Source organism: Pocillopora verrucosa, chromosome 4, assembly GCF_036669915.1.
Source record: "Pocillopora verrucosa isolate sample1 chromosome 4, ASM3666991v2, whole genome shotgun sequence".
NCBI classification, from domain to species: Eukaryota; Metazoa; Cnidaria; class Anthozoa; order Scleractinia; family Pocilloporidae; genus Pocillopora; species Pocillopora verrucosa.
Window position 1 is genome coordinate 13,522,565 of NC_089315.1, and position 23,948 is coordinate 13,546,512.

General features: G+C 38.0%; 2 protein-coding genes across 2 annotated transcripts; both read right to left on the reverse strand.

The window, feature by feature from the left end:
- Positions 1-201: 201 nt before the first annotated feature.
- On the reverse strand, positions 202-13,151 carry LOC131771062 (folliculin). Its single transcript, XM_059086817.2, has 21 exons — positions 12,805-13,151; positions 12,048-12,124; positions 11,561-11,651; positions 10,762-10,895; positions 9,794-9,916; positions 8,945-9,010; positions 8,062-8,098; positions 7,622-7,712; positions 7,415-7,482; positions 6,846-6,938; positions 6,618-6,669; positions 6,313-6,351; positions 5,432-5,478; positions 4,816-4,929; positions 3,806-3,859; positions 3,150-3,260; positions 2,885-2,922; positions 2,716-2,777; positions 2,063-2,165; positions 1,702-1,764; positions 202-923 (listed from the first exon to the last, which is right to left on the reverse strand). The coding sequence occupies exons 1-21, from the start codon at positions 12,871-12,873 to the stop codon at positions 800-802; spliced, it is 1,656 nt and encodes a 551-aa protein (XP_058942800.2). The 5' UTR covers positions 12,874-13,151; the 3' UTR covers positions 202-799.
- A 594-nt stretch (positions 13,152-13,745) lies between these two features.
- On the reverse strand, positions 13,746-23,425 carry LOC131771088 (complement component receptor 1-like protein). Its single transcript, XM_059086842.2, has 13 exons — positions 23,202-23,425; positions 22,282-22,455; positions 21,514-21,687; positions 20,925-21,098; positions 20,001-20,180; positions 19,173-19,535; positions 18,387-18,563; positions 17,642-17,821; positions 16,948-17,169; positions 16,210-16,374; positions 15,650-15,826; positions 15,104-15,175; positions 13,746-14,533 (listed from the first exon to the last, which is right to left on the reverse strand). Exons 1-13 carry the CDS (start codon positions 23,272-23,274, stop codon positions 14,187-14,189), a joined length of 2,478 nt encoding a protein of 825 aa, XP_058942825.2. The 5' UTR covers positions 23,275-23,425; the 3' UTR covers positions 13,746-14,186.
- Between the last annotated feature and the right edge of the window lie 523 nt (positions 23,426-23,948).

A 23,948-nucleotide genomic window follows, 5' to 3' on the forward strand; every position in this document is an offset into this window, starting at 1 on the left:
TGAGTTCTCAATAAGAACCCTGCAACATCAGTTCAATACTTAAAAGGAATTTCCTTCCATGGGGGAGAAGGCGTATATATTTTTCAAATTTCACTGCTGTGCTTCTTCAAAGATCTTAAAACATATGCAATGAAAGATCACTCCGTTTTTGCCCCAGCTCTTTCCCCTTAGCAACTTCTTAAAGGAACAATATGAGGAAACGATGCTGAACTCCTCATTTAAATTTTAAGCAAATGAATTAAAGGCATTTCTCTGTAGAGAAACGCTTACATTTTCACAACTTTCCTTCATTTCTCACTCTGTAACGCGTCTTCAACCACAAGTAGCAAAGCAATTGTCAAATCAACGAAGGAATAAACAAGCCCAAGCACTGCAGACAAGGGTTAGGTGCATGTAACCTATGAGTTGGGAATTTTGGGTTGAGCCAGGAGCCCATGAGTAATGGGCTCCTTATTGAACTCATTTACGGATGGTCAGCGGCTGCAAAAGGCGCCTTTAAAGGGCTGATATCTGGTATCATACTGTGCCTTTGAGCGAGTGCCGCAGTGATTTTGCAAAATCTGCATTTGTAAGCCCGGCATTGCTGGTACATCAGGTATGATTAATACGCCACAATATTCCTCAAGGGTTCCTCTCTGTACCTCCGATCGTGATGTAAAAATAGGACAATAGCAAGACTTCCTTAGCTAATCAGCAAGGAAGTATGACACCTGCAAGCTCGGTACGAACCTTGCAGAGCCGCAGGAATCACGACACAAAACTAAGAAAAGTCGTAACAAGTTGGATTGGTAAACGAGGATTAAGAGGATGAGCCAGTACTGCTACAGGTCAGCAGATGGGAACGGTACTGTTTGTTGAGTCCTGTCATCCAAAACTTCAAAACAATCTCGTCTTCGGGTTTTGCACCAAGAATTTTCAGAAGTCTGAAACGGGTATAACAAGGTACCATTAAATCAAACTCCAGATAATGATCAGCCATACAAAGCATAGGCGAATGTGTTCCTCAAAATAAAAACTTCTCGTGGTTGAAGAAGAATGTGTAAATATGAGGCTGATGCCACTATCCGTAAAAGATATGAGGAAATATGGCTGCGTGAAAACTGATAATGAAATGGGAGCGGTCCCCGATTCTCTGTTTTTTTAAAAAATTATTTTCCTTGACCAAACTAGCTTGAATATCAGGGGTAAGTTTCTAAGAAACTATAGAGCTGTGCGGGTGGAGGGTATCACGGGATAATTTGGTTTTGTAAATTGGTTGATAAGGTAGATTTGCCACCGTAAAGAGTTTCCAAAGCTGACGTTTAGAGCGTTAGCTCTTCGTCGCTCGCTCTGACAAAACCTCAGCTTTAGAAACTCTTTACGTATGGTGGCCAATTTATATTATTAACTCAGTTGAAAAAGTTATCCCGAAAATCAAATGATAGCGCGAAACATTGAGTACGACGGATGGATAAAATTCGAGAGGAAGGAGAAGATTGCAAGATAAAAGTTTGAATTAAACGTTTGAACAGTGGGAAAAACGTGATCTATAGTCATGCATGTCACGGCTGATATCACACCCTAATTTTTTATATAAGAAATTTGATGGGGTAAAAGCAGCGTGTATCAGCGAGAATTATCCACAAATAGCAGGACTCAAACTGATACAAGATTTGGAACGAAGTTATCTAGCTAAAGAAAATAAAAATGATTTAAACTTACTTCTCTTTATCCTCCTTGGTACTTGGACCTGACCTTGAAAACTTGAAAATCACTTTTACTTTGCTAAAAAAATGTAAAAAGTGAGAAATTGGGAGTAAGATGGGGATAGCATGCTTTTCGAAAAAATTCAGAAAGCTTTAACCCTTTACACCCTAACATCAGTATTCATATTCTCCATACTGTTCACTGTACATTTACTAAGATGCTGACAAGGAGAATTTGTTTAGCAATCAAGAGTTTCTTTACTTAGTGATCATTTCCTATATTCTCATGACATTAATGTGTGATTCAGGGGTGATATTGTACGGAGAAATTAGATGCTGGTCACTCTTAGGGGTTAAAGGGTTAAATTGCAACTTACTCCATCCATTCTTCCTTCAGACAAGTCAACAGCTGATCAAAAACTGCATCCGAGAGAGAATCATTCGCCAGGGCGCCTTCTACTTTCTGGAGAACGGTGGGATCTACATATATAGTTGAAAGAGCACAGACTACCCAATAAGAACCAGCCAGAGATTCAAAAGGATCTACATTTTAGGGGCTTGGCATGGACCCGATGAAGACTGTTTTAGGTAGCAGTGAATATAGTATGATCGTGTAGTCTGATCTTCCAGGTGAGGTTAGTGCTGAGAACGACTGTAGCTGGTAGTAGAGACTAATGTTTCTACGACCTGAGCGGATGTCATCATCAAAGTCAAGTGAAGTGCCACTGTCATTCGAGTCATTCATTAAGTCCGATTCGTGTAAAATGATCAGTCAGTTTAGCCGTGATGTGATTGGCTCAAGACTCGAGTGGCGTAAGTCGGTTGTGATCGGTCAGTATGACCATGCATCAGGGGTACGTCATCTAGATTCTGATCATAACCCTCAACAGAAGGTAAAACATTAGATCCCTCATTGGGTCAAAACGCATTTCTAACTATACTCTAGGAAAAAAAGAAAAAAGCAACAACAAGAACAGCAACGAAATACTTAAGAAGACCTCCTTTAAGACGAAAAGAGACTGAATCCTACCTGTAGCATTCTCTTTACCAAAAACAACAAAGCCATACCCAAGAAAGTCTTGTTCTTCGTCTCTATTTCAATATAAGAGAAAGGTGATAACAAAACGTTTACCGCGACGACCATCAAAACTTGTCCTACTTGATTATAACTCAAGAAATCAGAAAAAAAATACACTGACCTTGGCTGCTCCGAGCCAGAAGCTTCAGGGACCTGGACCTTGGTAAGGGATGGAAATTTTGAAGAGGTGGTAACTATTCAAAGAGGGCAAATCCTAGGAACTAACCTGTGATTCTACCTAGCTCTGAAGGATGACGAATGTGGTACAAACAGGTTTCTGACCTCTGACATTATTAGTATAATTGCTTCATATTCAAGTCAGTTTTATTTCAGTATCAAGAAAAGGCAATAACTGGGATTATCACTGCGGCAACGCTTTTTCTTACCTGCTCTCGAGGTGATATGATATCAAGCAAAACAAAGAGATCTGATGACAACACATGCGAAGGAATCTCTACCCCAGGAGCAAGACCCAGGAAATTACACCGCCATGAATCCTAAACGAGTCAGACAGAATAAATAGAGAGAGAGAGAGAGAAAAAAAAAAAGAAAAGTTGCTGACTAGTGCCGTGAATATAAAACTTCTAGGAGGATATTAAAGTCAACGTCCATCTTCAAAGCAGTTGAGCTAATGAAATCTTCTCTAAAGATCTCCCGTCCTTTTCAATGATTATACATAACACAAAAGAATTTGCAGGGCATCTTTCAAGCCAGGCCAAGCTCTTGACAGCTATTTATTACTATAGATTTCACGTTTAAAAAAACGAGTTCTGAAAGGTAACGTGTTCTTAAGCTGTTTCCGACTAGAATTTACGACCCATCTTAAATGAGGCCCCCTTCTCAACATATTTACATGGATGATGATAGTGATGATTATAATTGTAATTATGGATTAGAAAAAAAGGAAACGAACAAATAGAAAAAATGTACATCCAGGGACCGAAGTGGGCCCTAACTTAAACTGAACTCCATTCTGCATAACTGATTGAGAGGAGTACTTTTTTATCAATTTCTGTTTTCATATTTCTATTCGCAACTATACCTTGTATTTCTTACTGTAAGGAATACACGAACAACAACCACTCGGTATCAGTACCTGAAAAAGGGTGGTGTGATATGATTAATGGGGTTAACAAATAAATAAAAAAAAATCGATGACACGTATGCACTCGGCAAAGAGTGCTACTGAGTGATTGAGTTACTTTGAGGCAGCTGGGACTTCACTTCCTAACGAGCGAACACAAAGTCCATGCTTATACAAGCGCACCAGTAAACAAAGGAATAAGAAACAGAGACAAACGGCCGAAATATCGCTCAAGGGGGTCAGGTCTTAACAATTCAATTGTCCACATTGACAGAAGTCATGCAGGTTTGTGTGGCGTGAAGTGAGAGGTATTTTGTTCTTATTTGGTTACCAGTTCCTCGTGAGAATCTTTACTCATTTTGTCACATTATGTGGCACTAGGCACCATGACAGAAAAGTAATGTGCAGAAAAACCCATCAAATTTGGGGATTGGGGAAGGCGCAATGGTGAGAGCACCTGCCTCCCACCCCTACGGCCTGGGTTCGTTTCCTAGACCTGGTGCCACATGTAGGTTGAGTTATTGTTAGTTTTCGTCCTTGCTCCGAGGGTTTGTCTCCGAGTCCACCAGTTTTCCTCCCGCCACAAAAGGCAAAATTTCAAATTCCAATTCAACTTGGAAACAGTGGACAAGAAGAGCTACCTCGTGGAGTGCCCACTTTTAAATCTCATTACTATTATTATTATTATTATTATTATTAATATCATTATTATCATTATTATTATTAGTATTGTTATTATTATTATTATTATTATTATTATTATTATTATTATTATTATTATCACTATTATTATCATCATCATCATTATTAGATTAACCCAAGACAGGGCCTTTTGCTCCCAACCCATCTCAATTTCGCCAACACGCTTCCCACAAAAATCGATGAATAGACGTATTAAATAATGTTTACACTCCACTATCTAACACGAAATAATCTAAGGTGTAGCCTTTTTTATATGTATCTCTCACCTGCAAGCAATTTAAGACTGATTCAACAGTCTTTCTTTTCTCACCGCGCACAATGACTTGATTGCCTTGAATCACGTGAAAAGCTAACAAATGGAACTTGTGACCTCCCAACACCTGCATACCAAGTTGATAGAATTACAACTCAGTTACGACTGTAGCTCACCTGTTTTTGGAATTACTTCAAGTCATCGCAGTTAGTTTTCGCGATGACAGTTTCGCACAAAATTGCAACGCAATCGAATTGTGGCCCTTAAAATTTGATTGACTTTGAGCTGTTTCTTTTGGTTTAATGACTGATTGATCGATCGATCGATTGATCGATTTACTGATCAATTAACTTTGCTGGGTTCTGATTTTAGACTAGATGATAAGCAATAATAAAAAATAAAAAAAAAAAGAATGCCTTCTTAATTTCTGTTCCCGCTCCCCGCCCTCTCCCGCCCCCTGTTCTCCTGGGTTCCCGTCCCCCATCCCCCTCCTCTTAAAAGCTGTAACTACTAGTTGAATGATTGACTGATTCATCGTGAAGGTGCATCATCATTAGCGACCAAACGGATATCAGTGGATAGGATATTCCAACTGTTAGACTAAATCGCATCAAACACAAGCAACGTACCTTTAAAATGTGTTGAAGAGAGGTAAAAATTGGCCCAGTCGTTTCACCTGATTAGAAAATCAAGATATGCAAAATTCAAAGAAGATCTTGAGGTAAACTTAAAAGTTTCTCATCTTGTTCCTCTGCCTTCCCCTGACCCTCCACTGTTCAAGTGTATCGAAAGAAGGGTGAAAATTAGGTAAGCATTCAAAGAGGAACTTCATTTTATAACAGTAGTGTCATGTAACTACATGAACACTGTATGCCTTTTTATCTGAGACTTAAAACGGCGAAAAGGATAATTATGTGAATTTACAAAGCATAACTCAATCATTATTGTTCATGGCTAGCTAAAAAGGAAGTGTGCTTGGGTATCAAGTGATGAAAATAAATCACTGAAGTTATTATAATGTGAGATTTGCCTATATAGCATAGACATGTATTTTCAGATTACACGTACACTATGGGTCACCATTGGGATTTTGCTACGTTCAAAAACAGCCATTATTTCCTATCCCAGGAATGTCAATTAATTTTCCATGGTGTAATAAACGGCTGTGCCTGGAAGAGGGATGGCAATGAGAGGCCTTATTAAGGCAGTGGTTTACTGCCCTCAACTGGCTTTCACCCTTTACACCCTAACATCAGTAGACATAATTTCCAATCTGTTCTCAACACATTTCTTGAAGAGCTGACAAGAGAATTTGTTTAACAATAAAGAACTACTATAGTTGGTGATCATTCCTTATTTCTTGTGACCTTTCTGTGTAATTTGGGGGTGATATTGAAAGGAGAAATTAGATGTTAGTCACTCTTTGGGGTTTAAAGGTTAATTAAACACCTACCATCCTAGTAACACAGTTAAACAAATTCGTCTTTGTGTAATGTTACTTTTTTTTTACCTTCTTGACTCTCAGTTTCCTTTTCTGTATCAGACGTTTCTGTGAAAATGAACCAAAAAAAACTTGGTGTACAAGAGTAAAATTGTTTTTTACATATCATTTACCTATCATCTTTACCACTCATATTCACAAATGCAAAATGAAATGTACTGTATATCAATTTTTAATTGATAGAGAAAAGAAAGATGACCAGGATAAACATTAAAACAATTATTAGCTACAACTGTAGCTGCTGCAAGTGCAGCAATCAACTTTTGAGTGCAGGTAAATTGTAAAAGTAAATCATCTAAACTATGTGGACTTACCTTGAAGATCATCATCCTCAAAATGAGCTTCAAGATCTGTCAGTAGTTCCTCCTAGGACAATATATACGTGTACATGTAACTGTGACAATTGAAATGATGAATAGACTACATGAAGATGTAGGTTGCGTGAAACAAACTCACTGATGTTAAGATGATAATTGCATGCTATTTAACCACTGTTCATTGCTTATACAGTAGTTGTATACAGCCAATGTAAAGGTACATACTCTTGGTGGTCCTTCTAGAAGCTTTTCAGTTATTCTGTTTCCACAGGCTTTTAACATCCATGAAAACCGTTGATGAAGAGTAGCAAACAAGTCCTTTTCATGAATCAAGAAACAAGGTACATGTAAGTGGAGAAATGAATAAATTTATAGAATGATTTAAAACATGAGTTTAGATTTTTGGATCAAGGGTGTCAAGCCAATGGCTCATTTTCAAACTTAGATAGAAAATAAAGTTGAGGTGTCATAGGATTTGTCAAAATTAGGTCACTTATAAAAAGTTATTAAGTTATGCTGTAACACATGTAGTGGTGCTGGGCTACTTTTTTCAAGCCATGACCAACAGGTACATGTATCTCTCTAATGCACTCTGGATGGTTCCTGTTAATGAAAAGACTTTAAATCTTGCTCTCCAGAGGCAAATTGTCTTTGAATATTAACAAAATGATAAAGACTTTTCTGCACTTCAGAAAGAAGGAAAAGGAGGAATTTTCTAAAATTTGTGAAAAATACAGTCAAGTACAAAAGACATAATTTTTTGGTTCTTTAAAAAACCTTTGTGCATTTGATACCTTATCTCCTAATATGTCTGCAATCCCTCTGTAAGTTTTATTTCCACCTCGCTGTCTTCTGAAAATATCTATTAATCATAAAAAAGAGGAAAAATAAAAGTATTCCAAAAGAAATCTTTGCACTTCTTGTATGATAAATAAAACAAAGACTGGAACTAAGTCTCTGGATATACTGTACATGCAGTTGTCATAAAAAGATAGTATTACCAGGAGCATGAAGGAATCCATTTGCACTAGGCTGAATGTGTTGTCCTTTCTGAACACTTTCTGCATGTTCTGTTTCATAAACTGCATTTGCCTAAAATTACATTTAGTATAAGAGAAGACTGGTTACTTAAAACTGAACAATGTCAAATAATTTGAAAAATCTATGTTGTTGATATATAGGAAAGAGGAAAGTTTGCTAGAGATTTACACTGATATCCACATCCACTTTTAAAATGCACATTTCAAAGGATGCCTAAATGCATGAAAAATCTCATTATTGTGTTTCTTGGTTTGAGGCTCCATTACATACAGTAGTAAACCAGTTGTTGGATTTGCAGATGATGTTGAAGCTTGAATGCTTTAGTTTGAGTTCAGCTTCTTGCAGTACAAGTGAGGAAAATCTCTGCACTTAAACAGGTATTCAAAATAACAGAGCATACCTTAGCCTGCAGTTCATCTATCAGTTCCCTGAAATTGCTGGAAACAAGAAAAAAACACAAATTTGTAAAACATTTTCTTAGTGAAACATCAAATAATTATTCTCAAAAATAAGATATATTGTATATGAAATCAATCAACATTGAAATTTTAAGAGGAAGTGTCAAGGAGAAACTCACAACTTACACTTTAGAATAACAGTGACTATGAAAATTACAATGAGAGTGAGATTGACAGTGACAGAGTCAATAACAGTCACAGTGACTGTTATAGTGGCATTAACATTGTCATAAACTGCGAAATTTACAGTGAGGTCTCTGTAAAGGTACTGATGATCAATCAGTCAAAAGGGGTTCTTAGACTACTGCTGATACATGTATGAAAGTGAGGTAATGAGCAGCTGCCATAAATCAAGACAGAGTCTTCAATACTATTTCTCTTATTGTATCATACAATTGGAGAAAATAGCTACTGTGTAAATTTAGGTGAACACTGTTGCAGAAAAATTAGGTAATTTAGTATTTATCAACTGAGTTGATGATACTAAATTTATTCAGTTGATAATGAAAATTGGCCACTGTAAAGAGTTACAAAGCTGATGTTTCACGCGTTGGCCCTTTCTCAGAGCATAATTGTTGCAGAGAAGTTGTGTTCATTTTTGCTGTTAGCATGTCATTCATGTCTTTGCACATACAGTTTACATGACTTTCCACTTTTGTTTCTAATACTTGTAACAGACACTTCAATGCAAGGGTGGGACTATTCAGTCAGCAAATGCTGCGATAGGAGAGACAACTCCTAAGGTGTTCTCCACTGCCAGCATTTGATGGGAAGACATCCTGCTTGCAATATGAATACAAGTCAAATACTGTACACTGTATGTACCTCACAAGGAATGGCCATGAATTCACCAAATAAATGCGATCCTTCATAACTGCAATTATGCTATACCTTGGGAGAAACATAGAAATATGTGAGTAAGGAGTGTGCCTATATGTACAATTAAAAGATCATTTTGAAACCTCTTGGTAACCTAACTACCCAAATGATAATCATTATGTCCTGAAGGAGCTTCAAGCTTTCTTTCTAAAATGTTGTCACAGAAAGGAAAGGTACCACAATGCCGGTACCACAGAGAGAAATTGACTTATCACAAATATGGTGAATATCACAACTGCAAATAACTGTTCGACTGTGTAAAATACCTACAATGGGACATTCATTTTTCAGTGGAAAAAGAGGCAAGGGATCTTGACCATTATAGGAATGCTCCCCTCATAGGCAACTGCTCTAAGGATAAAAATCATAATGTCCCTACCTCTTTGGTGAGGGCCTTTCCCATTAACAGGAAACCTCATAAAATGGAATTCACCTCGTAAAAAGGAACCCTTTTTGGTCTTTGTGATTAGGAATTAGGGGAACTTCAGTAAAAGAGTTATAGAAAAGAATAAGGAAAACAGCAATTATTGTTATTTTTTGAAATGTTTCAAAAAGGGTCTAAAGTTTTGTCAGTATATGATGAATGAACAGCTTTACATTTTAATGGTACGAGGGCTAATTACAGAAATCTTTCTCAATGATGTTCCATGGATGTTGTGTTTCATTGTAGATGTATAATTATATAAAAATGGTATCATAATGAACCATCCCCTAGCCTTTCCCCACACATCTTTTGGCATTGTAATAATTATTCTAAGCCGTGACATGTGCACTGTTTCTTGCTGTTTGACATACCATCTTTGGAATCCTCTTGACTGAGAATCCTTCAGAAAGAAGGTGTGAGTGAAAACATATCCTGATGTCTCCTCTCCGAAAAACATTGGACCCTCACGACCTGGACACACCTCACAGCTCAAACTAGAAAAAAAATTTAAAGCTCAAGTGTAAGGTGTAGAGGATAAAGGATTAAGAGGAGGGTAAGATTTAGGGCTTTTTTGATCAACTCCCACTCTGAGAATTTCACATTCCATGATTGTGCCTTTGCACTATTTATTTGCATCCTTAAAAGAGGGGTACAGGTACTGCTGCCTCAGAGTCTGAGCCATGAGGAGCAGGGAGCTACCTAACTTTAACATTGGTGAAGGAAGGAAAGTGAGTGAAGGTATTGTACAAAGCAATACAAAAACATGTGTGTCAACTTTACTAGATGAAACATTAAAAAAAAATTCACTTTTCAACAGGGAATATAATGGCAGAGCTTGATGAATAACAACTTGACCCTTCACACCCTTAGAGAGCTAAGTATCTAATTTCACCCAACAGTTTCAGCCCTAAATGACTGTGAATATATGAAAATCATATACTGCTCAATTAGTGTTCATTACTATGAAGATTGCTTTCACATTCAAGTTTCAGCCCTGAATCACTATTGAGGTCACGAGCATAAAGGAAATGCTTGCAGTCTTAAGAAGCTCTTGATTTCTTCACAAATTCTTCCTGTAAGTACCAATGGAAATGTAATGGGGAATACAGTATGGAACAGTATGGAGAATATGCATACTGATGTTAGGGTTTAACAGGCTAATGACAAATAATGCTGAAATATTATGGAAACCTGGGCATAATTATAGTGCTGTGTTTCATTCTCTCAAGCAAGGACTCGCCATTTTTTTCACTGTGGCATTCAATAAAGAATACAGGATAGACTAATAATAAGAGGGTGCTTTACCTTCCACTAAAGTTATCTATGAGCCAGTTCTTACCTTCTAACACAAGCCTGTCTTACTACGCTGTATAACTCTGGCTGCTCAGGTGACCTGTTGCTGTAGTAACTGATATGTGCTTCATGATCTATACTGATGTATCCTGCATGGGTGTGATCCAGAGACTTGCAAGCCTAAAAAAATGGTTAGACAAAGGTAACAAGTTAGGTATACATCAGATACGGAAATCTTGGGGTTGTAAAAAGGCCTATTGTAATCACTTCATGACAAAGCAGTCAGTTACAGAAGTTTACAATCAATTGGTCAGTCAGTCCATCAACAAGCCAACGAGTGAGTCAGCCAGTAAGTCATCCCTTCAGACCATCAGTGAGATATTCAGTTTATAGAAAGTTGATAAGGCAGTTAATCAAGTCATCAGAGCCTGTTTGCATTTTGTCAGATAAGTGCTGTGTCAGTTGGTTAGTTCAAAAGTCTGTCAAAGAGTACCTCTATTACATGTAGACTACAGCAGTAACATCAGAACAACAATAGGCAATTATCGGATGAGGTTGAACATGATAACAAGAATTATCAATTTATAACCCAGGTCTGAGTTATCTGCTAGGCCAAAAGCTTACACAGACATGAGGTTTGATAATTCACTTAAACGTAATTCATAAAAACTGAATTCAACAATTGTTTTATCATACATTTTTGGAAACAATCTGCAACAAAAACTTGGCCTATATTCAGCCATTGTGACATTATTCTTGGTCAATAACACACATATGTTGGCCTAAAGATCATTTTATTATGATATCCACAAGCTTATCTGTTCATGTCGTCAATGTTGTTTTACCTCACATTGGCTTGATCTGGATGATGCCCAGACATCGCGTGATCCTTGTGTACTTGATCCTGGAGTATCTGACCCAAACCGTGTAAAATTCCTGAGGAAAAGAAAATGCAACTATTTGTAATCAAATACTTATCACAGCATCCATATGGTAAAACAGGTTGTTTCAATTGAAAGACACATTACCAATTGAGCATTACTGTTTTTCCCATAAAATATACAAATCTAATCAGCATTTTGATTGTTTACTGCTACTAATCTTTCATGTCACCCTTGAGAGCATGATGGGCCATTGTAACTGGTTGGTTTTCAAAAAATGTTCTCAGTCTGATCCCAAGTGCATTTGTGTGTCTGTCAATACAAATACCACAAATCTGTGATAACTAAGCAGCACATATGTACAAAAAAATTTACCAACAAATTTCAAAACAACGAATTCCAAACACACACACTCACACATGCACACAAAAAGTGTCGTTCATGCAATTACCGTTTGTTGCAAGCTCCACATTCTAGAACAGAGGTATTGGTTCCCTTTAAGGGGTCATGAGCTTCACAATGAAATGCCTATAACCAGAGAAAAAAAAAGAGAGAGAATTTTCCTATCAACACATTTCAGTAAGCAGGCCCACATTCAAACTAGCTTGAAGCTGAACTAAGCCGGCCTGCATAAATATTGCAAATGAATAAATAAATAAGTTATTTGTTTAGATGGTGTCTTTGTTTAATTTTTTCTCAGGACTATCAAGTAGCTGACTTTATGATTCTCATCTGTATTTACAATCGTCAGTGAAGACTGTCTTCTGTGTGATCAACTGAGGTGTTTCCATTTACAAGTACATGAACATAACATTTCGATCCCTAATGAGCAAAATTAGTTTGGTAACTCAACTCACGCATACATTGAACATAGGAGCAAGTCGCTGGTAAACTTTTCTGTGCTTGTTCATCAGCAAAGCAAAGCCAACTAAAGAAAAAAAATCTCCAGTCTCCAGCTCTGTATAATTTACTTTAAAAATGTAGATATGACTTTGTTTTCGGAAAAATAGACAGGTTATGTCATTTCCGGGAGTGTAATGGTTAAGAACTCTTTACAAACAGTAAAATAAACGTGCAGGTATCATTTAGCGACAGCATTATACTATGCCGAAAAATGTACAGGCATAGCTGAATAAATCTTTTGAATCTTTATACGTATGTGGACTGCTATGTAGCAGACAAATTCCAAAGTCGGTTTCAAGGATTACCTGAGTACAGAACAAGACGCTTGGTCCATGAAATTCGCAAAAGTGACACAGGGCGATGATAGCGTTCATTGTGTGAATAAATGACCAAAAACCAACCGAAAACAAACTGTGGAAGGACTGGACAAATATCTTCACGACATCTTTCGCTAAAAGTTCAATTCACTGTTTGTGTGAGATGACGTCGATATTTGCAAAAAAAAGTTATGAAAGCTGCAGCTTCCTTTCTGTCGTAAGAGCGTTCCCCAGGTAATAATAATCCGACGTTGGATGTAATGTTTAAGAACTAAAAGTTTTCCGTGGAAAGACTGTATTTTTGCGCTGAATCACTCTGCCATGACTGTCACATGATAAACAAAAAACAGTAGGTACAGTGTCCAAGCCTTCTATTTAGGCTTGTAAAGACTCATGAAGACTAAGTCCTAGTCGCGATGAGAGTCACGCGCGTCACGCGCATTGTTTCAGTCACACAAAGGTCAAGCGAAGGAACTGAGGTACTCTTAATCTTTCCTTTAGTATGTTGCGGGTAGTAATGTAGTTAATTGGTACGATTTTCCTTATGTGGTTTTCAGTGTTTTCTATCGACAAGACCAAGCTTATAAGATGCCCCGTAAAAAGTTACCACTTGAAGCTGGTCATATAGGCAAGGGAGATCAAAACAGAAACTACGAAACAAATTTCGAATAGTAGGATTTCAGCAAAAGAGAAAGCTTTGAGTGGCAGCTTTGTTTGAATTAGAAATTATCTAATAAAGTCTACGGCGTCATTTTCGTTCGGTGCTTTCCCGGCGCAAGGAGGCAAGCGCAAGGCGTGCGTGAAAAAAGAAACAAAAAACAAAAAACACACACACACAAAAAGAAAAAAAAAAGAAAAAAAGAAAGATAACGCAAACATGACAAATTCTTCAAGCAGAAATACTACATGAATAAATGACGCTGACTCACTTAGAAAATGCAACTTTTATTTACCAAACAGCTAAAAGCACTTATTTTAGTTTGTTACCTTTGCTAGTTTAATGCAAGTTATTTTGAGAGAAAAATATTGGCACCTACTACATTCAGTAATCGTTCACATTCATGATCTCAAGAGTCATGGTTGAATCTAGATAGATTAGTGCCTTCAGGTCTGCTCGGCTGAAGTTGAACAAAAAAAAAAGCAGTTACATTATTCTTACAAAATAATCACAAGTAAGCAATTGCAAAGAGAACGCGCTCTGATTAAAACGCACGCTCTGAGTTTAAAGCCAAGCTGAGATGTTTTTAATTTAGAACGTGTTCTTTGAGCCTGCTGTCACTGTCAAAATATCTAATTCTCTTCTACAATTAAATTGTTTATAATTTCATCGATATTAAAAAAGGGTGGCTTGTCCATAAAACTGTGGAAGATTACAGTAGCTCACGATAATCTAAATCTTTGCATTTTCTATTCATTTTCTGAATGAGCTCTTGGCTCCACGTTTGCACAACCGCCGGCTTAGTGACAGATATGTCAACTTTTGCACTGTTGCCTTTTGGTTCAACCACGACATCTCCCATCAGAAGGAACGTTTCTTGGTCGGGTAGCAAAGGGCATGGGCAGTCTGGTGACTCGCTGTAAGGAATATTCACGACAACACTTCCCAATGTAGGAAATCCCTCAGATTTCCTGAGCACGTTCTTTATCACGACCAGATAACGAGCTTGTTTCTTGACTGGATCATGTCGCAATTCCCTATCGACTTCGCCTACAAAAGCTGAGAGTGAAGACAATCGTTTAAAGAAAAGTTTAGACATATAAGAAAGGAAACAACACAAGACACAAAATTTTAGCACAAGGTCGACCCTCATTATCTATTCGAACTATGATCGCTATCCGTGATCTCTGGATAATAAATGTACTATACATGCGTTTCTCACCGCATAAACAAACTCAATCCTTCCAGTCATCTTATAATACCAAACACCCAGTTACACACATCAGGAGAGTGGTAATGAGGTAAGTTTATTATTGTGAGTTTTGACCAACCAAAGTTTCGCAGCGTAGCCCAGATAGAAGGACAAAACTGACTGAGAGCACTACATCTAGCGATCGGGATGCTAGTTCATATGTTTTGCTATTACGGGCTAAAGAGCTCCACGGTAGAGGGTTCGGTGGAACGTTTGTGAAAACGAAACTGGCTGCTTGGAACCTTTTCGGTAACCAAATACAGGGAAAAAGCAATATTCTCTTTTTATCACTACCATCGTCACAACTATTACTTTTAATTCACTTTTATCGCTCTTTATTTCCATGGAGAACGTGCGTCGACAACAGGCCAACTCACCGATACTGCTCGATTTGCATGCCTCACGAAGTTTCCTTTGAATGCATCTTGGACAGGCTTTGTTTCCTTGTTCTAAGAAAAACCATGTAATTTCACCATGTTCAGTAACACAAAGTGTAAAATACCGTCAACGTCAGCTTTAAAAGCTGCGATTAAGAGCACAAACTAGAGCGACTCGTAAATATATTGCACAACTGAGAGACAATCAGAAAGCAAGGATCATTAGTGATTTTATATTAAATGTAATATGGAGAAATAAAATTTTTTTTCAGAAATACAATGTATCTACTCCTCCCTCGTCCCTGCTCTTTTTTATTCATTTATTCATTTATTTATTTATTTTGCTCTCTTTCATCCAATGCCTAAGCGTGACTCCCGTTCAGCACACTCTTCTCCCGTTTATGAAGATTACTACGTAGACCATCACTCGCAATCTGATCGATTCAAGAGGAACCAGAAGATTCCCAGAGAATTCTTCTTAATCTCTTAACTTCGAAAAACCGCAAAAAACAAGGAACGAAAAATAAAGCGGCAGGAACACCTTACCAGTAATCACAGGAGGGCAGCGTTTATTGCATTTTTCTTTGCTGTCAAAGTTATTTTCATTTCCAAAACAGCCTCCATAGTTGAATCGTTTACAACGACCAGCTTTGGGGCTAAATGCCCATCGATGTATGGTGTTGCTACACGGTCCCGGCTCAGTAGGCTGGCTACATACGTCCACTAAAAGCATTGCATAAATCAAATTTATAGTAACTTATAGCGATTTTATAGCAATGGTATTGAAAAAAGATCCAGCAATGTATTTTTTTTCATTCTTTATCATCGGTCTGGGGGATTTGGGGGATTACATGGTTTTCACTGGGGGACGGAGTGGAGGTCAGTCTTCGCCAACCGCGTATAAAGAGTGGACTTTAGAAAATTGCGAATGAAGGGGGGGGGGATCATAAGCAAATTACAGAACCTTAGCGGGGACTAGGTTAATTTTATCGTTAATTTTACTATCAAAATCCTTCAACCCCCTCCCTCCCTCCCCCCCCCCCCAAACATAAATAATAACCGATCCATTAACCCAAATATCGAAAATCTTTAATTGCTCCACCTACCAGAACAAGTGCGATTGCAATCTTCCATGGTAGGGAAACCATTCCATCCGCTTGGGTGACAACCACCAGCAACGATTGGCTGACACGTATTAGTTGTCACGTTGAAATAAAAATTTCTGAAGTAAGCTCTGCATTTGCTTGCAGGGTTTATCTGACAAATTCCACCTGTTAATTGAATATAAGTTATTTTAGAAGTGGAATGAACACGACAGATTAGTGATCTGTCGATATCTTTTTTCATTATTACACTGACTTTATACTCAGGCCAATACATTCCAGTTCATTAATCCTTTAACTCCCGTAAGTGACCAAGACAGAATTTCTCCTTATTATATCTGTACAATATCATAAAGACAAGTGATGAGAATAAAGAAAATATCAATCATGGGATTACTAATTGATCCGATACCAAATTCTCCAAACTAACATAAGAGAATCATTTGGCATACAGTAAGGAGACTTATTAATGAGATCTTGGGAGTTAAAGGGTTAACATGATGATTCCCATGTTATCTATTATCACTTGTTTTTGCCGCAACCATTCTCAAAAGTCATGTAACGTACTACTGCCTTTCTGCATATGTTACATGTTTTTTTTTCTAAAAAAAAACACACAAACAAACAAACAAACAAAATCGCACCAGTAATCGGGTTTTTATTTGGCTGGTATTAGCTTTAGCAACTGATAGGCGATTAAGCATTAGAAACCTTGAAAGAACAAGACGAAAGAAGACATACCAGGAGAACATGACTTATCTGCTACCTTCTCCACCTTCTTCCCTTCTCGACAAGCAGTCGCCTTCATGATGCAGTAATTGTTGTAGGTTTTCGCATCCGAACCACAGATGGGTTGTAAATCGGCAGGGCAGTCCACGTTGTCACGACAGACGCATCTGACCCCTTGGGCACTGTTATAGACACACTTCTCTTCAAGTTTACAAACCACGCCCTCGCAACGATCTGTAAAATTTATAATTTCCATATCTAAGTAATCGTTCGCACAACGATCCTTCTCATTGACCAAACAGCCTCAAATTTTCTTACAAATGTAAGAGATGCGTAATAGTCGATCATATTTAGAGTCAAAAGCAAATAAATTCTATAGCAATAATTAAAACAGGCAGTGGAACATTTCGAGAGAGGTGAGAGAGTGTGCGTAGATAGAGGCCTCTGATTTAAATAATGCACGAAGTCGTAAGTAATAGAAGTCACCCGTTGACCTTGCAGCGATCACTGAGAATTGCGATGGCACTCCTCCACCCCTGGCCCCCCCCCCCCCCTCACAAAGATAGGCCTAGAAGTTCTAATAGCTAACAGTAAGAGATCCATCAGAAATCGTACTATTTAAAATCTGGTTAGAAATTGAAAGTAAAAGCCTTTACTGATTTTCACCACAGGCTAGAAGCAAAGAAGGCGCACTGCTTTGTCGTACCTTTACACAAAGGTGGATGGTCAGACCATTGACCATCCGGGCGACATGTCAGCTTCGATTCTCCGTCAAGCTCATATCCCTCATCACAGGAAAAGGTCACAGTGCTTCCAATAGAAAAGTCATCACCAATTCGTTTGCCATTTTTTGGAGGAAAGACATCGAGGTCCCAGCACGAAGTAACTATTAGCAAATTCATTTTTATTTTATGCATCTTGGAAAACAGTATCTTGACGTGCACGTTTAAATTCAGACTAGCTGAAGTAAAATACATCATTACAGGGTGGGCCTGTGTCTTAACGAGCAAACTGACTCTATTTGTGCCAGGGTCTTTGTTTGATACCTTATGTTTACTGGGTCTAATCTTTATTAGCTCACTAAAAAAATATAGACAGTAACTGATGGTATTAATAAATACAAAAGTCTTAGATACTCTTAGACTGCTCATAGCAAAGGCTGATTGAGGCGTTGGAGATCATTTATTAATTAAGATAAAATGTTAAAGACTCTATTAACTACCACCTCTATCAAGTCTTCTTGCTTCTGTCTTTGAATAATCACCATTCTGGTGTTGACGGCGTCATGATGCCACTGAGACGTCGAGCTTTTACTAAAGGTTTGTCTGCAATATTTGCATTTCTTTAATTTGCCAACGCGAATCTCTCTTTATCATTTACACTGCCGTCATGGCGATTTTCGTTTCTGTCCTTCAACACTATGCCTATTTCAAAGTATCTCTTACACTTACTTTCGCAAGTCGGTTGTTCTCCAGACCATCTTCCACTTGGTTGACAAGTTCTCTTACTTGATCCGATCAGACGGGTATTTATTTCACAACCAAATTCCACTTCGGTCCTTACAATAAACTCCTCCAAGTTGTCCGTTCTAAAGCCTTTGTTTGGCTTTCCAGGGTCTGAACATGTTGCTGTAATGGTATAAATCAAAGGGTAATTTCAGAAAACTGGCCTAGATTAGGTGCAAATTTTCACCTTTTGTCAAGAGTAATAAATATAAGACTTATACGTAGTCTTTGATAATCGTGCTGCCAAGAGTTAAGTTCCACTCCTTGGAGCGTTAAGTTCGCGCTGTTTGGGATATAACTTAGTGGCTAAGTTATATTCCAAGGAGCGCGAGCACATTTCTCGAAAAGCAGCTGTTAGTTGAGCCTAGTCCAAAGTTTTTAAGAGCTTCATTTTTGGCTCAGGCCAATAAATTAAGACGCTGGTTAATGGGACATGTACAGTTAAAAGCCATAGGAAAGTTTCTTCGTAAGATGCGGTCTAGTTCTTGGATAAAACAGAAAGAGCATGTCCTCATTTGGATGTCACTTTGTAAGACTTTTAAAGGAAAAAGTTTCTCGACCGTCAGGTTTTTACAAGAAAGTATTAGCTAGTTATATAAGAAAGAAGAGGACGTTGAGCTGGGCAGATTGACCGCATGATCCAGGCAGATTTTGTTGAAGGTGGCTAATAAAAATTTCCTCAACCCTTCAATAGGCTTCTTAGCTTAAATAAAGGTACCATGACTGACTTACCACAGAATGTCGGGGGAAACAAGTTACGGATATGCTCTAATGCCACATTCTGCTTAGTCCGCTGTTTGTCCTCAAATGTTACCGAATACTTTTCACCATTGATCGCGTCAACCTTGGCAAAGATGTACGTTCCTCTTTGCATTACAATCACACGCGTTCCCAAGAAGATGTTCTTCGGAGATGGGAGTTTGTCCTCTACTATAATGTAATGTTGTGTTCCAGGTCCAAATATCGCAACGTCTCTTTGTTCTTTGGATGAGTCAATCAGAACTGTCACGATATTTTTGCTTTTTTGCTGAATTATTCCATGGATGAAACGTTGGCCATTCCTGACAAAGACTGGGGTGTTAACACCTGCACATTCTATAAAATAAACAAATAGATAAATAGATAGATATAAATCTGAGAAAATAACACACTCGAGTATTAAAATTCGCCTGTCCCTCTGGACAACGTGCTTATGAGGTTAATGAACTTTAAGAAAGTGAAGCTGAGGTAAAACTAGAAGCGCAGGGTTTCAAAACAAGCCGGCGACCTAATGGCCCTTAATAAACTTTTCACAAAATATTTTGAAACCCCTGGAAGCAGTTTTAAAAAACAAAGTAAGAAAAAATGAAAAGAAGATTGATTGACAATGGACTTAGGAGTGTAAAAATGATAAAATGAAAGTGTAAGTTAATAGTAAGGAAGAGAAACCGAAATAAGCACTAAAACAGTGCAATGATTGTAGGAAAAGAAACTGATCATCATGAAACATGATAAAGCGAAATAAAAGATGTACTACCATGATATCATTAATCAAAGGTACAGAGATGTTTACTTATTTACCAACACAAAACGGTTGCACCCCAGTCCACTCCCCTTCACCAACACAAGAGCGCCTGTCAGATCCATACAAAATGTATCCATCGTTACATTTATAGAAGATCATTGACAGATAAGAGAATGGAGGGCCGGTTGAATTTGTTGAACCGTGTTGAGGTGTACCGGGATCAGCACACGTTACCACTAAACAGGAAATAATAATAACAGTAATAAAAATAATTATAGTAATAATATTAGTAATAAAAACAATGGCCTCAATTGATAGCTACCTAATGGGTCTTCTCCTCTCAAGAAAAAAAAAAAAATGAAAAAAAGAAAAAATTGTAAATAAACCTAGTGTTAAAAAAATACCAACTAGCAGGAGGTGGACCAGTTGGTTCTCTAGAAGGTGCAGCCAGGTAGTTGCACTTAAGGCAAACAAGAACAATCTAGTGAGTAGCAAGGTGTGATGCTTGAACTCGCGACAATCAGTCCAGCAACCCGTGATCAATCGGTTACACTGTCGCTCCCTAAAAAACTTCGACCTGCCGGACTACTTCAGTTTGTAAACCATTGCAGAATGTGAAATTACATGGTTTGACATTTTTGACAGCTTTAGTCTTATACAGCCAATCAGATTATTTGAACTATTCTAACTGGGATTCTGATTGGCTTATTGTAGCGTGCTTTATGAGAATATAGGGCGTGCTGCCGACACTGTTGTTCTCTTTTGGACTTTGTTTTCAAGTCGACTACGTCTCGTGTTTCTCCCTATTCTTCTTTCGTGCTCTAGCACGCTTCCTGTGTGCTTTGCAACAGAGCAAAGTCAACGCTTCTCTAATTGTTAAGTAATTGGTATATTTGAAAGCTACTCATTCACTTTACTCCGTGCTTCATCCATGTATAGAGGAAAAAAGGTACAAAACGAAAGTCAACTAAGAAACTCACCTTTACAAACAGGTGTCTCACCGACCCACTTTCCATCTTCCCCACATGTCAAAGTATCTGGTCCTTTCAATTTATACCCTTCATTACAAGTGTAATACACGTGTGCTCCAAAAACAAACCCACCGCCGAACATCACTGCGTCAGGTACTTTTGGAGGCTCCTCGCAGGGTACAGCTAAAATATATCAATCAAATAAATTTTTCGTCATAGCGATGGCTCATTCTATCGCGATACTGATCCATCTATTTGACTTTTACTATATTGCATTGACGAGGAAAAACAAGCATTCATTTTATCGGGGTAGATGTCTACGCTTTAAGGCATTCTTAATGAAGGGATTCCAAAGTAACCCGGACCTAACGCACTCAGGTACGTATAAAAAGGTACTAGATAACAGGAAACTAAGTCAGCGGAATGAGGGTTTGTTTATTTAAGTTGGATTCTGTTACATCAAGAGGAAAGATGGTACATTATTCTCTCTTAGTTGCATCCATTGTCTTCATTGACACGGGGTCATGATGATTCGTTTTAATCGTATACTACATTTTTAAAATACAAGAGAACATCTTGCTGCATAATGTAATCTTACGTTTGCAAATTGGCTGCGTGCCACTCCAGGTTTGGTTCGCAAGACATGTTCTTGCGTTGGGGCCTTCCAGTTTAAAACCGCGATGGCAGTCGAAAGTGACACTGTTATTGTACTGAAATAACCAGCCCTTGCGTTTTCCATTCAAGGGAGATCCAGGGTCTCCACAACTTACAGCTGAAAAGAGATAGGATCCGATAACTACATCAAGTTAAAATAAATAGAATTAGAAAATGAAAATCATCGTCAACGTTACTGAAAAAATAGAACATGAGTCACGACTGTATATCATTTAATTAAGGGAAATAACGTAACAACATCAGCAAATTAAAATATGGAACAATAATTTTAAAACAGAAATCTTGAGAACAAAACAATCAGTTCCAAGAAATAGACGTGTTTCATAAATTGTTACAGTCCCACCTGTCTTAAACAGTCAGTTGTCAAAGTCCCGAATTTCTTCCCCTTAATCATTTTTAATTATTTTATCCCAGCGGCCTGTTTTTATGGTCCTCTACTTGTATTGAACGGTCTCTAGAAACGGGACCACCCAAATGAAACTAAGAATAATCTTTAAAGTACTTTTTGTTACATTTTTCCTCCCAAGTGGCGTTGTTTATCGTTTTTCTAGTACCCTAAACTGTTGAAACTGTATTAGGCAGTCATCCCGCCATTCCCGCATTCCCGGTGGGTGAGTGCTTGTTACAGGTTCGACTATATATGGAGAATCATAACCATGATGAAATTATTTGATATCTAATCTATACTGACCAACACAAGACACATTGTGTTTAGTCCATTGTCCATTTGACTGACATCTGATTCTATGAGGATTTCCAAGTCGATAGAAGCCCTCTTTACACAAGAATTTGACGACGGAACCAACCGTATTATTGCCAATTGTTTCAGCATTTTCCGGAGCTTCTGGAGGTGGGCATGTTTTACCTATTATCAAAACAAAAAATAAAGATCATCATTTGGTGCCGAGTAATAAAAGCCGTAGATTTCTTAAACGACCCAAAAATATCGAGTCAGAAGGAAATTTGCGCCGTTGAATACCAATTTTATATAGGATACCTGTTGTGGTCAATTAAACGAATTGCATTAAAGGTACATACTCAATTTTATCCTCACAAACGTGTCTTCGTAACTAATTACTCATCGGTCACGTGTAATCGCGTTAACCACGCGCGAACGCGGAAGCAGCTATTGCGTTACACGATCCGTTTCACTTCCTGCGCTATCCTTGTTACCCTGAGCACCCCACTGAGATTGGAAAAAATCTAACATACCACTGCTTGGGCTATTTTGATATCGTGGAGCTCTCCTCTGGAGAAATAATATGTCATCTCACCCCACGAGTGAAGAGTTGCTTTGGTTGCGGCACCCAACACCACATGGTATCTATATTGCTTCATCGCAAGGATTTTCGTGGAAAAAAAGGAAGGTAAACTTATCCCGAAAGAAAATATTTGACAGGTCCGGTTACGTTCTACACTTAGTTCACTGATGCATAGAATGAAATAAATACATAACGTAATCAAAATTTCAAAACGAAAATCTCAATGCCGGTCATCTTTCGTCTTACTCTTATTTCTATTTTTTTTTATCTACGATGACGAGTGTTGCTAAACTCATTCAACTTGAAGCAGAGATAATCAGTTTTGCCGCCACAACACATAATGACTTACCTAATATATTGTCTTCGCCTCTTGCCAGTTGGAGCAGGAAGAGACCGAAAATAAAGCTCTGAACGCAACGCATGGTTATCACCGTACGCTGTGGTTATGAGAGCGAAATGTAATTTGAAAGTATTGCTTCTGCGTTTCAGACACAAAGGAATTAAATAAGGAACACGCACGAACGTGCCAAAAGATTTTTCCTTTCAGCGCACCTATTTGGTCAAGCTGTCAACGGTAACGTTATCTTTGATTCCTTAAATTTGAGCGCTGTTATTTCTCAGGGTGTTAAGGGCAGGAAATGAGAAGCTATCTGTCAGCAAACTATTATTTTAGTGCGGAATTTTCTCTACGTGAGCCAAATCACTGAGGCTGAAACTGTGCTGTCATTTTCATCCCATTAAAAGGCCTGTGTATTTGGAAATCATCCAACCCCTGCTGTTTATCTTTTTATCAGAATTGGGCAATATGGTGTTTCAATCAGACCTATTGAGCCGCAGCACCGTCATACTTAATTTAACACTCAACTGTGTATATTTTCAACCTCTCCTTATTTCCTTTATCATAGATAGTTTACCGTCTCATGTTAAGCAACAGAAAACCATACCAGATTTAACAATTTTCATTGAAAGCGACAAGGAAATGACGGCTCAACAAAGCGAAGAAAATATGTTTTTTTCCACGGGAAGAAAATAACTTCCCTGACCTTTTCCTGCGACTTCCCAAAATCCGACCTCAACATCCGCTGAAACTGAAGCA

What these genes read in the sequence shown, in the direction of transcription:
- LOC131771062 (XM_059086817.2), bottom strand. Translation starts at nt 12,873, where the DNA reads ATGAACGCTATCATCGCCCTGTGTCACTTTTGCGAATTTCATGGACCA. An exon ending in TGTGGAGCTTGCAACAAACG is followed by an intron (nt 11,652 to 12,047) that starts GTAATTGCATGA and finishes TCTTTTCCTCAG; the next exon opens with GAATTTTACACGGTTTGGGT. An exon ending in TCAAGAGGATTCCAAAGATG is followed by an intron (nt 9,011 to 9,793) that starts GTATGTCAAACA and finishes GTTTCTCCCAAG; the next exon opens with GTATAGCATAATTGCAGTTA.
- LOC131771088 (XM_059086842.2), bottom strand. Translation starts at nt 23,274, where the DNA reads ATGCGTTGCGTTCAGAGCTTTATTTTCGGTCTCTTCCTGCTCCAACTG. An exon ending in AGAACAACCGACTTGCGAAA is followed by an intron (nt 17,822 to 18,386) that starts GTAAGTGTAAGA and finishes ATTTGCTAATAG; the next exon opens with TTACTTCGTGCTGGGACCTC. An exon ending in ATGCAAATCGAGCAGTATCG is followed by an intron (nt 14,534 to 15,103) that starts GTGAGTTGGCCT and finishes CTTCACTCTCAG; the next exon opens with CTTTTGTAGGCGAAGTCGAT.